Source organism: Trichechus manatus, unplaced genomic scaffold, assembly GCF_000243295.1.
Source record: "Trichechus manatus latirostris isolate Lorelei unplaced genomic scaffold, TriManLat1.0 scaffold00143, whole genome shotgun sequence".
Classification (NCBI taxonomy): domain Eukaryota; kingdom Metazoa; phylum Chordata; class Mammalia; order Sirenia; family Trichechidae; genus Trichechus; species Trichechus manatus.
In genome coordinates, this window is record NW_004444079.1 from 1,080,264 (window position 1) to 1,094,897 (window position 14,634).

The following is a 14,634-nucleotide window of genomic DNA, read 5'->3' on the forward strand; positions in this document are numbered from 1 at the left end:
AGTGTTTTAGCTTTGATTTCCGTTTGTGACTTCCCTATCTGGGTTGATATCTGGTTGCTCTGTCCTTGTTCTCATCTTTGGCTGTTATCTAATATTACTGATTTTCTAACCGGAGGACTCCCTTTAGTATTTTTTGTAATTTTGGTTTGGTTTTTGCAAATTCCCTAAACTTCTGTTTATCTGGAAATGCCCTACTTTCGCCATTATATTTGAGAGACAGTTTTGACGGATGTATAATTCTTGGCTGGTAGTTTTTTTCCTTCAACGCTTTATATATGTCATCCCATTGCCTTCTTGCCTGCATGGTTTCTGCTGAGTAGTCCGAGCTTATTCTTATTGACTCTCCTTTGTAGATGACTTTTCGTTTATCCCTAGCCGCTCTTAAAATTCTCTCCTTAGCTTTGGTTTTGGCAAGTTTGATTATAATATGTCTTGATGACTTTCTTTTGGGATCTACCTTATGTGGGGTTCGATGAGCATCTTGGATAGATATCTTCTCATCTTTCACAATATCAGGGAAGTTTTCTGCCAACAAATCTTCAACAATTCTCTCTGCATTTTCTGTTATCCCCCACTGCTCTGGTACTCCAATCACTCGTAGGTTATTCCTCTTGATAGAGTCCCACATAATTTTTAGGGTTTCTTCATTTTTTTAAATCCTTTTATCTCATTTTTCCTCAAATAAGTTGGTGTCAAGTGCTTTATCTTCAGTTTCACTAATTTTGACTTCCATTGTCTCAATTCTGCTCCTATGACTTTGTATTGAGGTGTCTAATTCTGAAATTTTTTGTTAATCTTGTGGATTTCTGATTGCTGTCTCTCTATGGATTCTTGCAGCCTGTTAAATTTGTCATTATGCTCTTCTCTAATATTTTTAATTTCCTCTATTTCGTGTTCTGTGTTTTGCTAATTTCCTTCCTAATTTCTTGAAGAGTTCTGTATATTAATCTTTTGTATTCTGCCTCTGGTAATTCCAAGAAATTTTCCTCTTCTGGAAAATTTCTAGATTCTTTCTTTTGGGAGCTTGCTGAAGCCATCATGGATTGCCTCTTTATGTGATTTGATATTGACTGTTGTGTCGGAGCCATCAATAAGTTATTATATTTATTTATTTTATGTTTACTTACTGTATCCTAGCTTCTTGTTTTGTTTTGATATGCCCAAATAAGTTGCTCGTATGAGCTAGTTTGATTATTGGCACCTTCGAAGCGCTAATGTCCTGTCACCAGGTGGTTAGATCTGTTACTAGGTACATGAGCTCAGGAGTCCACCCACTCCTCCTGTATGGATTCAGCTCAGGTGCCCAGGTAGATAGCCACCAAGTGTGTGGTGTAGGCTCTCACTTACAGTCCTAGATAGGCATGGGTGATTGGTGTAGGCACAGACATCTGGCTGCAGTAGGGGGACACACTCTGAGGAAGGCAGAGGGCTGATGGCCACCCCCTAGTGTCCAGGAGGAAGGCATGTCCCTGTTCCCTACAGCGCGTAGGTAGGTGGGTTTTGCAGCCAGACTATGAGCACCTAATGACGTTGGCTGTAAGGACTGGGGGGCACCTCGTATTCATGGGCCCCTATCACAGGTGGCTAGGTGGTGTGGGTGGAGCCACCAGTCCTCAGACCCCTGTGTGGATAGTTGAAGACCCTGTTTAATGGGTAGAACAGTGTCAAATATCAAGAACCTGCCACTTCACAGGTGAAACATTTGAAGTTAGGGGTCCAGTATGTATCCTGTTGTACTGCAATAATGAGGGCCTATACTGTTGAGATGGGCCCACACAAGTCTATGCTGGTGGAAAGGCACTCAAAGTCTGTGGGTCCCTTACGCCTGTGCCTAGGCAAAGGAGCTGTGCCTATCCTGGGTTCCTGGCTTAGGGGAGCGGGCAGTTTATTTTTTCCCTGTTTGTTAATTTGTTCACTCTCCAAGGCAGGGAGAATGGTTCTGGGTGTGTGACGGATCTTACTTCCGGCCCAGGGGACTCGGCAATTGCTAAAGCCAGTCCGGGACCCAGTGCAGAGCGGGGATCTGGGAGGTAAATGGGAGAGAGGTTTTTCCCTAAGGGGGGTGTTTTTGATCCACGTGTGGTAAGCCATACGCAAGTACTTATCTTTCGTGGGGGGCTGCTTCTCACTGGTTCTGCGTGGCCGTGTAGACTGTCTGGCGTGGGTCTCTTCCAGTGTGAAAAATGCTCCCCCCCGAGCATGGCTGCTTGCCTGCCTCACCGCTCACCCCTGAGTTGATCAGGCCTTAAGAGCTCAGGCTCTCACCAGGTCAGGTCTGGCAACTCCTCACTGCTTCCGAACCATCTCTCCCTCCCCTTGCCACTCAGTCCTGCTCCTCAACTCTGCCTTTGATGTTCAGGGCTCCCAGATTGCCATATATAATCGAATCATTTGTTTTTTCAGGTCTTTGTTGTAAGTAAGAGGGTCTACCAGAAGCATCTGACTACTCTGTCATCTTGGCCTGGCCTCCAGAAACCCCATTTTAAAGCTTACCTGTTCTAGGCATGGTGCTGTGGACAGGAGGGACAGAAAGAGGGCCCAGAGACCCTGAGGGAGAGACCTGAAAAATACCAGAAGCTTGTAAATGCCAATCCCACTCACTCCCTTTTTCAACCCTATTTCCTTTGCCCAGGATGCTGGGCCTCAGACTCAGCGGAGACCAGGGCATGGCCTCCTTGATGATTTCTGAGTGCCAAACCTACACTCCATCCTGCCTTTCATCAGAAGGCCTCTGGGCCAAGCACACACATCCAGCTCCTGTTCCGGTCCTTTCCCACAGCTCCCTGATGCTGTGACACCTGGCCCTCCCCTGTGTGAACACCCTGGCAATGTTTTGGGATTGCCAGGTTGAAGGCTGCTTTGCTCAAGGGCTCTGGTGCTAACAGGAGCAAGCTTCTTGGACCTCACTGTGCAGATACTGCTCATTGCCCACCTATTTTCCATTCCGCATTTCTTCTTTCCTATAAGAATCCTGGAGTCCATGGATGGTGCAAACTGTTAACACACTTGGCTGCTCACCGAAAGGTTGGCAGTTCGAGTCTGCCCAGAGGCACTTTGGAAGAAAGGCCTGGTGATCTACTTCTGAAAAATCAGCCATTGAAAACCCTATGGAGCATATTTCTACTCTGACACACATGGAGTCACCCTGAGTCAGAATCGACTCCACAGCTGCTCAGGGCGGCAGAGTGCCCAGCCCCCAGGATCCTGTCTCCAGCCTGATTGCTAACTGGGCCATAGACTCTACAGAGATAACTGGAGGAGGTGAATTTTGGTCTCTGAAACTTCACTTTGCCTCATGGTATTGTCAACTGAGATTATTTAGAGGGGTCATAAAATAATTGAGTGTAACCTCCCACACGGTTCAGGAATCTCCCTCTCAGTGTTACTGTCCTACAAGATGTAATTGACAGAATGGGCTTTGGGGCCTGGGCAGATCTGAGTGTGAGACCTGGCTCCAACACAAACTACCTGTAGGACTTTCGGCAAGTTACATAACCCATTAAGATTTGTCGTTCTCATCCATAAAATAGCAGGAATGCCTCCCTTCTGTTCTCTTTTAATTAAGATTTAATGAGATAATATTCATAACACTTCCAACCCAATGCCTGGCAAAGAGTTCCAGCTCATTAAGTGTTAGCTCCTTCCCTTCCTGAAGGAAGCTGCCTACTGTTGTATGTCTCTGGTTGTCATTAAACTCTTCATTTGTGCTGACACCTGCAGACTTTCTCTCCCCCTTATTCTTCTCAGGCTGACAGGGGAAGCTCTGATCAATGTTTTCAAAGGACAGTGAAAGGAAGTTCTCTAAGGGAGCCATGATTTGGTATCCTCCGCCCCCCTCAATACAGACAATTTGGAACATCCCATTTTAACAGGATGCAGCATGTACTCATTTTCTAATTTATCAGCAGTGATTCTCGATTCTTTCATTTATCTTTCTTTTTACAGTGAGCCTTCTTAGTAGGCTGGGGGCCCACAAAAGGTGGAGATGGGTGTGGGGCATCACTTGCGAGGGGTGGCAGGGTGGTAAGAGATGTTATCAATAATTTCCCTCCCTCTTCTTCCCTCCTATCCCTGCTGCCACACCCAAGAAGTTTGTTACTGTTTTTAAACAAATAAGAATATATTTAGTCACTGTGACCGGCTTCTGTTTCCTTCCGGAAACAGGCTATGCATGTGCAAGCATACATATACATTTATCTTGCCGTGTTTTTTATATAAATGGTAGCATTCTGCCCGCAAAGCTCTGCACTATTTTGCCTTTTTATTTAATTATATTTTCGCTTAACCAACCACATGTCTTGGAGATCATTTTATATCAGAAGCAGAAGAAACTATGTCCGACTCCCAAGGTGTGTGACACCTGAGAAGATAAGATCAGAACTTTTTTTCTCTTGAAGTCTTAGGTGAGGCAGCAAAGGGTCAAAGCTTAAGGCTGTTGAGAGGAAAGGAAGCAAAGAATAGGTCAGCTACTTGTTATTCTCCCTTGTGGCACACTGTCCTCTTCCTTCATGACACTATCACAATCCTAGTGTAGTTATTTATTTAATGCCATTCTCCTCCACTAGAGTGTAGCCTTCATGAGGGCAGGAGAATGCCTGTGTATCCCACTGCCTACTACAGTGCCTAGAACTTTGCAGGAGCTCAGTAAACGTGTTGAGTGAATGATGATAAGGAATGAGGCTACTTCATGGCTCCCTAACACTTCCCACCTCGTCTCTCCATGTTGGTGTCCTGGGTTGGGATTGAACCAAAGCAAGAACCTCTCTCCCGTCTGCTCTAAACAAAGCCCCATCTTTAAAGATTCCAAAGCTCTTACGACACGGCCCAATTTCCTTAACATGGCCTACACTGCCCTACATTTATCCAGCCCCTGCCTACCACTCCAGCCTCTGCATTCACTCTTTCACTGCCTGTGTTCCAGCCTTCTATGCTTCCTCCTCCCCACATCCTAGCCTCATGGCTTTTGTACATGTTGGTTCCTCTGCCTAAAATGTTCTTCCCTACACTCATTCTCTCCCACCCACAACTCAGCCCCTTTCCCCATTAATGTCTACTCACTCTGTTGGTGTCAGTTTAAACATTGTTCCTCAGAGAAGCCCCTGACTCCCCCAGACTAGGTTAGGTCATCCCAATACCTGTGCATCTTCTCTGAAGCCTTCATTACCAATAACCCCCAAAAAACAAAAAAACAAACTCGTTGCTATCAAGTCGATTCTGGCTCATAGCGACCCTATAGGACAGAGTAGAATTGCCCCATAGAGTTTCCAAGGAGCAGCTGGTGAATTTGAACTCCTGACCTTTGTGATTAGCAGCCAAGCTCTTAACCATTGTGCCACCAGGGCTCCTCATTACAAATAGCATTGTTTAACGTGTGTTTTCCCTAATAGACTGTAAGTAGGGACCATGTGTGTCTTGTACGCCATTGTACCCCTAGTGCAAAGCATATAGTGGCTGCTCGATAAATATTTACAAAAGGAATGAATGAATGGCTATCATGTTGTCTCTAACTTAAAATTTTCAGTGGTTTCTCACAGCTTTTAGGGTAATTTAGCATTCATGGCCTATCATGATCCAGCCCTTATCAACCTCTACAAATCTTAGTTCCAAACGCTTGGCTCCAGCCAGACTGAAATGCTCATGAGTCCCCAAATACATCATGTTGTTTTATAATTCCATGTCTTCTCACACTGTTCCCCCTGCCTGGTATGCTGTTCTTCTTGCAAACTCCTGATCTGTACAAATTAGGGGTCAGCCCGCCCTGGCCCCGTTCTGCTTTAGGTGTTTTTCATCGGTGTTCCCGTACCACTCCTACAGGGCTCCTCCCTGTCTGTTATCCCTCACATCTACTTTGTTGCAATTTCTTGACTTTCTGGCTCCTCCTCAATTTCTTCCCCTGATCCATTTCTTTTGCTCATCCCTCAAATGCTGGTGTTCCCCAGCGTTTAGACCTGAACTTTCCTTTTTTCTTCTTGTGTAAAAAGTCCATAGGTGAGCTCCTCCTCACCCAGGATTTTAACTACCCCACTTGTATGCTTGTGATGCCCCAACCCATATCTCCACCCTAGCCTTCTCTCCTGACCTCTAGACCATAATTCCAAGTGTCCATGGACATTCTCATCTGCGTGTCCCACAGGCCTCACTATGCATCATAATGATGTAAAGAACTCAAACCATCACCTTGTCCCACTCCCAAACCGGCTCCTCTTCAAGGTTGCTTGTTCCATAGACGGCATCACCATCGGCCCATCAGCCCAGCCTGAATGCTGAGAGTCATTCTAGATTATTCTCTTCCCTCTATCACTCTCCCTGCCCCCACCCAATTCCCAATTCATTAACCGAGACCAAATAATTTTCCCTTCTAATTATCTCTTGCATCTCTCCCATCCCCCCATCCTTACCACATAGCTTTGCTTCAGCCCTTGTTATTTCTTTTATGGATAACTGCAGTCATGCCCTAACTGATCTCTCTACAGGCAATCTTGTGCCTCTCAAAACCATCTTCCATGTGGCAGCCAGAGGGATAATTCTAAAAAGCAAATCTGATCATGTCAATTCCCTGCTTTAAAATCCTTCAGTGATTCCCCTAAGCCTTCAAGTTCCTTAGCACTGTACACAGTCCCTTCACAGTGGGGCCCCTGCTTCTCTGTCTAGCTTCATCTTTCAGCATTCCTCCTCACAGAACCACTTGCAGTTCCTTGGATGTGCCATACATTCTCCCTGCTCCATACTACTGTCCTCATACTTTCCCCTACTGAGAACTTCACTCCTTCTTGTCCCTTTAGACTCGGCTCAGGTGTTAATCATCTCCTTGGGGAAGCCTTCCCTAACCACCACCTCCCAAGACTGTTAGCTGCTGCTCCTAAGTTCTCCTGCAAAAATCATCATGTTGTTTATCATTTGTATATTTGTCTCTCTCCTCTGCTAGGCAGTGAAGTCGTCTGGGGCAGAAAACAAATATTACTTATCTTTGTATCCCCAGTCCTTGAAATAAAGCCCAATATATAGTAGATCCCAATAAATGTTTGGTGAAAGAATGAACAATGGTGTAGGTTTTATTAAACACTTATGTCCGACCCCTGACAAGGCTGAATTACACCATCCTTGAGTGTTGAAGGAGTCCCTAGGTGGTGCACTCAACTGCTAACCAAAATGTTGGCGGTTTAAGTACACCAGAGGTGCCTCAGAAGAAAGTCCTGGCAATCTACTTTCAAAAAACTAGCCACTGACAATCCTATGGAGCACAGTTCTATGATGACATACATGGGGTCACCATGGGTCAGAATAGACTCGAGGGCAATTGGTTTGGTTTTGGTTTTAAGTGTTGAAAGGCTCAGGGACAATACCACTATCCCCAACTCCTTTAACCTTCAACTTTCATCGTCCCCAGGGATGGAGAAGAACCATCTCTGCCCTGGATGAAGAAGAGATTTTTCTACTCCTCGGACTTCTATGTCTGCCTGGAATGCCAAATTATTCTCAGCCCTGACTTTCCCTTGAATGTTAGAAGCACACGTACAACTGCCTACTTGACATTTCCTCTTGGATGCCTAATAGCCATCTTCAACTTAATATAACCAGTCCCAAATTCTTGATTTTTTTTCCCTCAGATCTGCTCTTCCTGCAGTTTTCATCGTCTCAAAAAATGGCAATGCCTTCCAACAAGTTGTTCAGGCCAAATCCCTAAAGTCATTGTTGCCCATTTCTCATACTCCACATCTAAGCTATCAGCACATCTTGTTGGCTCGCCAGCTGAAATATATCCAGAATCCAGCCACTTCTCCTTACCACTACTGTGACCACCCTAGCCCAAGCCACCACCACTCTCAGCCTGATTATTGCCATTCTCTTAGCTAGACTCCCCACTTCCACAGACTTCCCACACTGCAGTCAATGTAGCCAGATCATGGTTCTCTGCTCTGAGCTCTCCAGTGGCTTCTCACCTTCCTCAAACTCAAAGCCCAGGCCCATTCAACGGCCTCCAAGATCTTGGGGAGTCTGGTCCCTTTTACTTCTCTAACTTCATCTCCTACTTCTCTCCCCCTTCTTCACTCTGCCCCAGTTACATTGGCTTCATTAAACATGTCAGGTCTTTTCACTTGCTAATCCCTCTGCCTGGAATACTCTTTCCCCCAGATATCCACGTATTTCATTTCCTTACAACATTTAGATTTCTGCTCAAATGTCACCTCATCAGAGAGGTCCTCTCTGACTTCCCTATTTAAAAAGCATCTCCCCACCATCACTTTCTATCCCCTTATGCTTCTTTATTCTTCCTTAAAAACAAAAAAACCAAACCCATTGCCATCAAGTTGATTCTGACACTATAGGACGGAGGGAACTGCCCCGTAGGGTTTCCAAGGAGCACAAGGTAGATTCAAACTGCCAACCTTTTGGTTAGCAGCTGAGCTTTTAACCACTGAGCCACCAGGGCTCCTTATTCTTCTTTATATTTTATATATATATATATAAAATATACAGTCTTTATTTGCTTATTAATTTTCTGCATGCCTCCCTCAACCCACCAGCCACCATCATCCCCCCAGTGGAGAAGACCCTTTACCCTCTAGGCACTGCTTCCCTCAGTGCTTGGCATGTAAGCAGGCTTCTAGCCACTCACCAGCCGGGAATTGTAGATGGATGATTTGATAGGTGTGGCCACAGGGCAGTTGATTCGCTTCTCCTTTTGGCGACGGTTGCAGAACCAGACCCTCACCACCTCCTTCTCCATGGACAACTGCTCTGCAATCATGGAGATCTCCTCCGAGCTGGGCTTTGGGTTCTACATGGAGAGGAGGGCCAGAGTATGGTCAGGAGGTAAAGGGTCCAGGAGTAGGGATAGGGGACAGGTGTTTCAAGGAAGCAGTATAGAACAATAGACAGATTAAAGGCTGCAGAGTCAGATAGACCTAGCATGGAATACTGGCTTTATCACCTACTTACTGTGTGTCCTTAGGAAACTTTCTTAACCTCTCTGAGTCTCAGTTTTATCCTCTGTGAAATGGGAATAATAATGCCTATCATGTAGGACTGTCGTGAGGATTAAATGAGAAAATGTGTATAAACTGGCAAAAATGGAGCCTGCCATGGAGCAGAGTCTCCATAAATGTAGATTCTGTTCTCCCACTCCTTCCTTCAGAAACTGTTCTGAAGAGAGGGGTCCACTGATGAGTTCTGTAGGACAGGCAGAAGCCCCAGAACCCATGCTCCCATCTGTGCTCTTTCCTCAGAGCGTGTGTCATTTCTTCCCATCCTCCTTCATCAACATAGGAGGTGATGAAGCTAAAACACATGGTCCCAAGACTGCAGGACATATATACAAAATACAAAGGTGTCACTCCTTTGTTCTGACTCCTCCCACCCAGTCTTTGATCTCAGCCCCCTCCCACCCTCCTGCACCTTTCCCTTAATCTTACTGCTCTGAGAAGCCTAATCAATAGGAAAAGCCAGCTCCTATCAGCACATTAGCAAGATGTGGCCACCAGGCCGTTCAGCCAGGTGCACTGAGGGACCTGCTGCCGGGGTAGAAGTCCTGAAGGCCTGGGGCCTGCAAAGTTGGACTAGGCCATGGGCCAGACCTTTAGGGACCTATGTGGTGGGGACGGAGGCTCTGGAGGCTGGTACCTAAGGGATCCTGACTAAAAACTCTTTAGACTACCTCTGTTTTCCCCTCTTCCTTCCCCCAGCTCCCACAGGGCTCATGTGTGGTATTCTTAGCTTCCACATACCGGTTCAAGAATAGGCTTTTCCTACAAGTTAAAAAAAAACTGTGTACAATATGATCACAAGTTTTTAAATGTGAATGGAAGAGAGGAATAAAAGTAAAAACATTCAGAGGGCACTAACAGTGCACTTGGAGCCCTGGTGGCGCCGTGGTTAAGAGCTCAGGCTGCTAACCAAAAGGTCAGCAGTTTGAATCCACCAGCTGCTCCTTGGAAACCCTATGGGGCAGTTCTACTCTGTCCTGTAGGTCGCTATGAGTCAGAATAGGCTTGACAGCCAGTTTGGTTTTTTTGTTTAATAGCACGTGGAGTGGTGGATATTTTTCATTCTGTTTCCCTCCTTGTATTTTTCAAATTGTCTACAATTTATTACCTTTGAATACAAAACATACTTCATAGAAAGTAAGGAATTTATATACAGTGCCCTGGCTTTGTTCCCTTTTCCTCAACTGAACCCTCTCCTGGGACCCTGTGTGTTATCTTTTAAAGATCTCAGTGAGAGGGACCAACTAAAAAAACCAAACTCGTTGCTGTCAAGTTGATTCCAACTCATAACAACCCTATAGGACAGAGTAGAAATGCCCTGTAGGGTTTTCAGGGAGCGGCTGGTGGATTTGAACTGCTGGCCTTTTGGTTAGCGGCCAAATGCTTAAGTGAGAGGGACAGTGGGCCACAAATAGATGTCAGGGCAAGAAGGGGAAAGAAGTTCCTGGAATCTAAGATGATGGATAGTCTATGACTCAATAGGCCACTTTCAGTGGCCTGGGTGCCTGGAGAGGGAGGGTGTTTTGTTTCCTGACCATTTCCCAGGGCAGGTGTAGGGTGGGGAAGGGCTGGTACCTCAGAGGCCTGTGCTGTGGTGGGCCCTTGGCCGTGTGCATGCCTGCTCGCCCACCTGTGGAAGGCGGCCTGCCCACTCCCACCCAAAGGAGGTGCTCACATCTTGAAATCTCTTTTCCAGAGTCAGGCGGATGTTGGTCTCAATGCTGGTCCGTTTCTTCCTCTTCCTCCCAAATACTTCAGTGAGGGTGGGGTAAGAGCTGGGGGTGCTCACCGAGGAGTCTGAAGGAGAGGACTCTGTAGGAAAGTGGAGTAGCAAAGAAAGTCAGAGAAGGGGACGAGAGGCCAGTTCAGGCCCTGTCTTGATGGACTTGAGGTCCAATAACCCTTCCCAGTGAGTTCTGCAGTGGCATTTCAGGACGAGCCCCCCTCCCCCAGCAGGGGAAGAGAACAGACTGAGAATCCTGCTTCTCCTTGTTGTTCTGGGCAAAGGTCCTCTATGATTCAACAGCAGCATCTCCAATATTTGCAGTCATGGTTCAGGGGTGCCCAGACATCAGTGGCATGTGGGGGTATGAGTGGGTACAGTAGGGCTCCTACAAGTAACACTTAGGAGTTTGTTTTTTTGTAAATATGCCTGGATGTGAATACCAAGTAAAATGTGAACTGGCATTCTGAGCTAAAATCCCTGGCATTTGGCAGTAGAATACTGATGCTAAAGCCATCTTCTCGCCATTGGAAGTGTTGCAGCTGAGGCTATATGAACAATAGGTGGGGATATTCCCTTAGGAAGGACCCAGGCAGCAGATGGGAATCATACTAGAGATGATCTCTAAGGTCCTTTCCTGAAGATTCTAAAATGCCATGATAATTTCTGTCACTTCAGTGCCTCAAGAAAAGCTGCTGAAGGGACAGCCTGTTGGTGGCAGCTTCCTTGCCCCTCTCCCATGTTTCCACGTGGAGGAACTTCCATGAGGGTAACACTCTTGCCTGCCCACACCACTCTTTCCTCCCTATCCCCAGTAACCATGAACCCACATGTGTCCATTGAATAGAGCCAAGCCCTGGGAATTGACTCTGCTCCTTCCCTCTCTACCTAGACCAGCAGTTCTCAACCAGGGGCTATTTTGCTTCCCTCCCTCCAAGAGACATTTGGCAATGTCTAGAGATATTTTTGTGTGTCTTAACTGGGGAGAGGGTGCTACTGGCATCTCGTGGGTAAAGGCCAGGGATGCTGCTAGACAGCCCCCACAACAAAGAATTATCCAGCCCAAAATGTCAATAGCGTTGAAGTTTACAAACTCTGATCTAGACCTATTTCAGATGGAATCTGGGTAGGTGTGTCTGCTCTGCAGACCCAAACTTTGTCTCTAGTGAGCTGTCCTAAGGTCTAGGCTGGGTGGATCTGAGGTAGGAATGGAACGGGGGGCAAGTCTTTTTGGCTACAGACCTAAAGCCTGTGTCCTCTAAAAAGCTTTATCAGCAATAAAGCTGATATTTTCATCTCCATTTGCTGTCTCCTGTGTCTTACCTCTCAGTTAGTTCCAGACTCAGGAGGAGAAGAAAGGGGTGTTATGTATCCATCCCGTAAGGCCTCCAAACAGCCATGTCACTAGCCCCTTCACTACAGAATCCTCCAGGGCTCCATAATCTCATTTCCTTGGGGCCTACCTGCATCATTCAGCCACTTCTCCAGCAGTGGTTTGAGCTTGCACATGTTCTTGAAGCTCAGATTGAGGGCCTCAAATCGTGAAATTGTAGTCTGGCTGAAGTCGTTGCCATATAGCTTTCCCATCGCCAGCCCCACATCTCCCTGTACAAGGGGATCAAGAGGGAGGAACATGAGAGACAGGCTCCTCCTCGTCTTTGCCCACATCTCCCACCTATCACACACCCAACCAAAACCATTAAGCACCCACTCACATTGCATCAGCTGTTTTCCAAGTCTTTTCCCTCTAAGATGGAGAACTGGTTTATTTCTCTCCCTAGACTCGAAGCTGGCCATGCCCATGTACCTGGCCCCCCGGCTCTTGTTTCTCTCCCCTCTCCCAGCACTATCCTCAGTTTTCCTGCAACTATGCCCTCACTCAGGGAACACAGGGACACTATGGGCTTGCCTCAAACACATCAAGCCTCAGGTTGCTCTCGATACCTGCACTTGGGAAGCCAAGTAACTTCTCACTGAACTCAATTTCTTCTAGCTTCTTCCCCAAAACCAAACCTGTGTGAATCCCAGCTTGATACGCCTCTGTTTGAACGTCTTGGCAAACTTCTCCAGCTCCTCAAGGTCACTAGGCTCATCTGCCCCTCCAGAGCTAGGCAGATGCTTGGGCACCGGGAGATGCTGGGATGATTCCAGATGCGATTCTAAAGAAGATCCTGGCAGCCCAGGGCGCCCAACAGCCTAATAGGAAACACATGCCAAGCCAATACCCAAATATTCAACAGGTCCAATGGCATTTTCTGCTTTTCCCTGCCAGTAGGCCCACTTAGAGGATGACAAATCTCTGGGTACATTTGATTCCTATTTTTCAATGACGTGAAAGTGGAAATTGGAGTTTCTATGAAGATTTAGCAAATAACTAGAATAGCTGAGATAGAAACAGCAGGAGTGTGGGATAGGGAGGTGGCCTTTCTGGGTTTTTCTATGACTCATTGTTTGACTCTGTGCAGGTAATTTCCTCCTTTAGTTTTGCACCATAAAAGGAGCTAGCAGAGTTGTTCACAGATTCCAAAAACAAAGACTGGAATAAGGAAAGGGTTGTTTGTCTTGCCTGTTCTTTTCCACAAAGCAGGGTAACTGAAGTGTTCAGCAAGTATTAACTGAAGATAACAGGACATCTGAGAACGTATTACACTAATAGAAGTTCCATACCATATCAAACTCTAATGACTGCCATTTTACTTTCAAAACCACTGTTTTCTTTCATGAGAGTGTTTTTTGTTTTTGTTAATCAAAGGTAGTCCAGTGCTATCTAACATGTACCTTAATCTCACTCATGGTTGTCAGGAGATATTCTTCCTTTAGCTGATTTTCACAGGAAAATGTACCCTTTAACCTGGAATCCATGGTGTGCCCGTTTGGGGTCAGGAATGAATCCAACTCTTAGAAACATCTGTCTTTCCACAAAGATGGAGTGGCGTCCAAGCCCAGGGGTCTAGCCATTGTGTCCAGCCCCGGGGCCACTTTACATGTGGATAACTTGGGCTGAGTGCCCCCTCTTCTTTCTCCTTCCCAGTGTACTCATTCCCTAGACTGGGGTTAATTTTCCACCCTCTCTCTTCCAGAGTATTCAGAGTTACCATTCAGTTAGGCATCCTCAGGATGAAGAAGGTAAAGGATCAGACAGAGAAGTTAAGCAAGTTTTTCCCCTATGAAGGGCCTTTTTGAACAGAATTGTTTGAAAGCGTCATGGATTCAAACCTGTTTTGGGTCCAAATCAGACGCTCAGAACAAAGCCTCAGTCCTCTTTGATCCCTCCTTTTAATTAGTTCATTTGTTCTTTCACTTGAGAAGAACATATTGAGTTCTCTGCTCGATCCTTTCCCATCCTCCACATCCATTCAGTTGTCAAATTATATTCATTCAACTTCTCCAGATACCTCCTGATTCACCCCCTCCTTTCTATATTATTGCCACAGCCCTAAGCCAGTCCCTTATTAACCGGCCCCAGGCTGATCTCAATAATCTTCTAAATGACCTCTCTGCTTCCAGTCTCTCCCTGCTCTAATATTATAAGATGTGAGAGTTAATCTTGAATACTCTGTAAGATCTCTTCCAACTCTAAATCTATGGTTATGACAGTCTGAGGAGAGCAGACAGTAGTAGATGGAAGAGCAGCTTAGGACTCTGGTGTCCCCATTTCTTTTAACCACTAGATGGCACCCTTGCCCTTCCAGGCGTCTTCAGTGCGCTTTCTAGCCCTCTCTTAAAGCCGTAGCCCTCAGGGAGCCAAGGGAACCTTACCACAGAGAGGCAGCATTATGATCTCTGCAGTCATTCCCTTCTATTCTGCATGTCCACCTGCATAGAGCCACCTCATACAGCTGTGCAGGTAGTTAACTGCACAGAGGCACCCAGCTGAGGGGGGGAGAGGCAGCTAAGACACAGCTCATGCTGCTATCGTCAAGCCGG

At 46.2% G+C, this 14,634-nt stretch overlaps 1 protein-coding gene across 1 annotated transcript in view; it reads right to left on the reverse strand.

Moving 5' to 3' along the window:
• Window positions 1–14,634, reverse strand: part of LOC101358345 (POU domain, class 2, transcription factor 3) — a 143,444-nt gene that overhangs the window by 5,503 nt on the left and 123,307 nt on the right. Inside the window, exons 9-13 of the mRNA XM_012558190.2 lie at window positions 12,721–12,903; window positions 12,171–12,312; window positions 10,660–10,796; window positions 8,618–8,779; window positions 2,494–2,560 (exon numbers count right to left, since the gene is read on the reverse strand). Coding sequence (XP_012413644.2) covers window positions 2,494–2,560; window positions 8,618–8,779; window positions 10,660–10,796; window positions 12,171–12,312; window positions 12,721–12,903 — 691 coding nt within the window. The remainder of the gene's footprint in view (window positions 1–2,493; window positions 2,561–8,617; window positions 8,780–10,659; window positions 10,797–12,170; window positions 12,313–12,720; window positions 12,904–14,634) is intronic.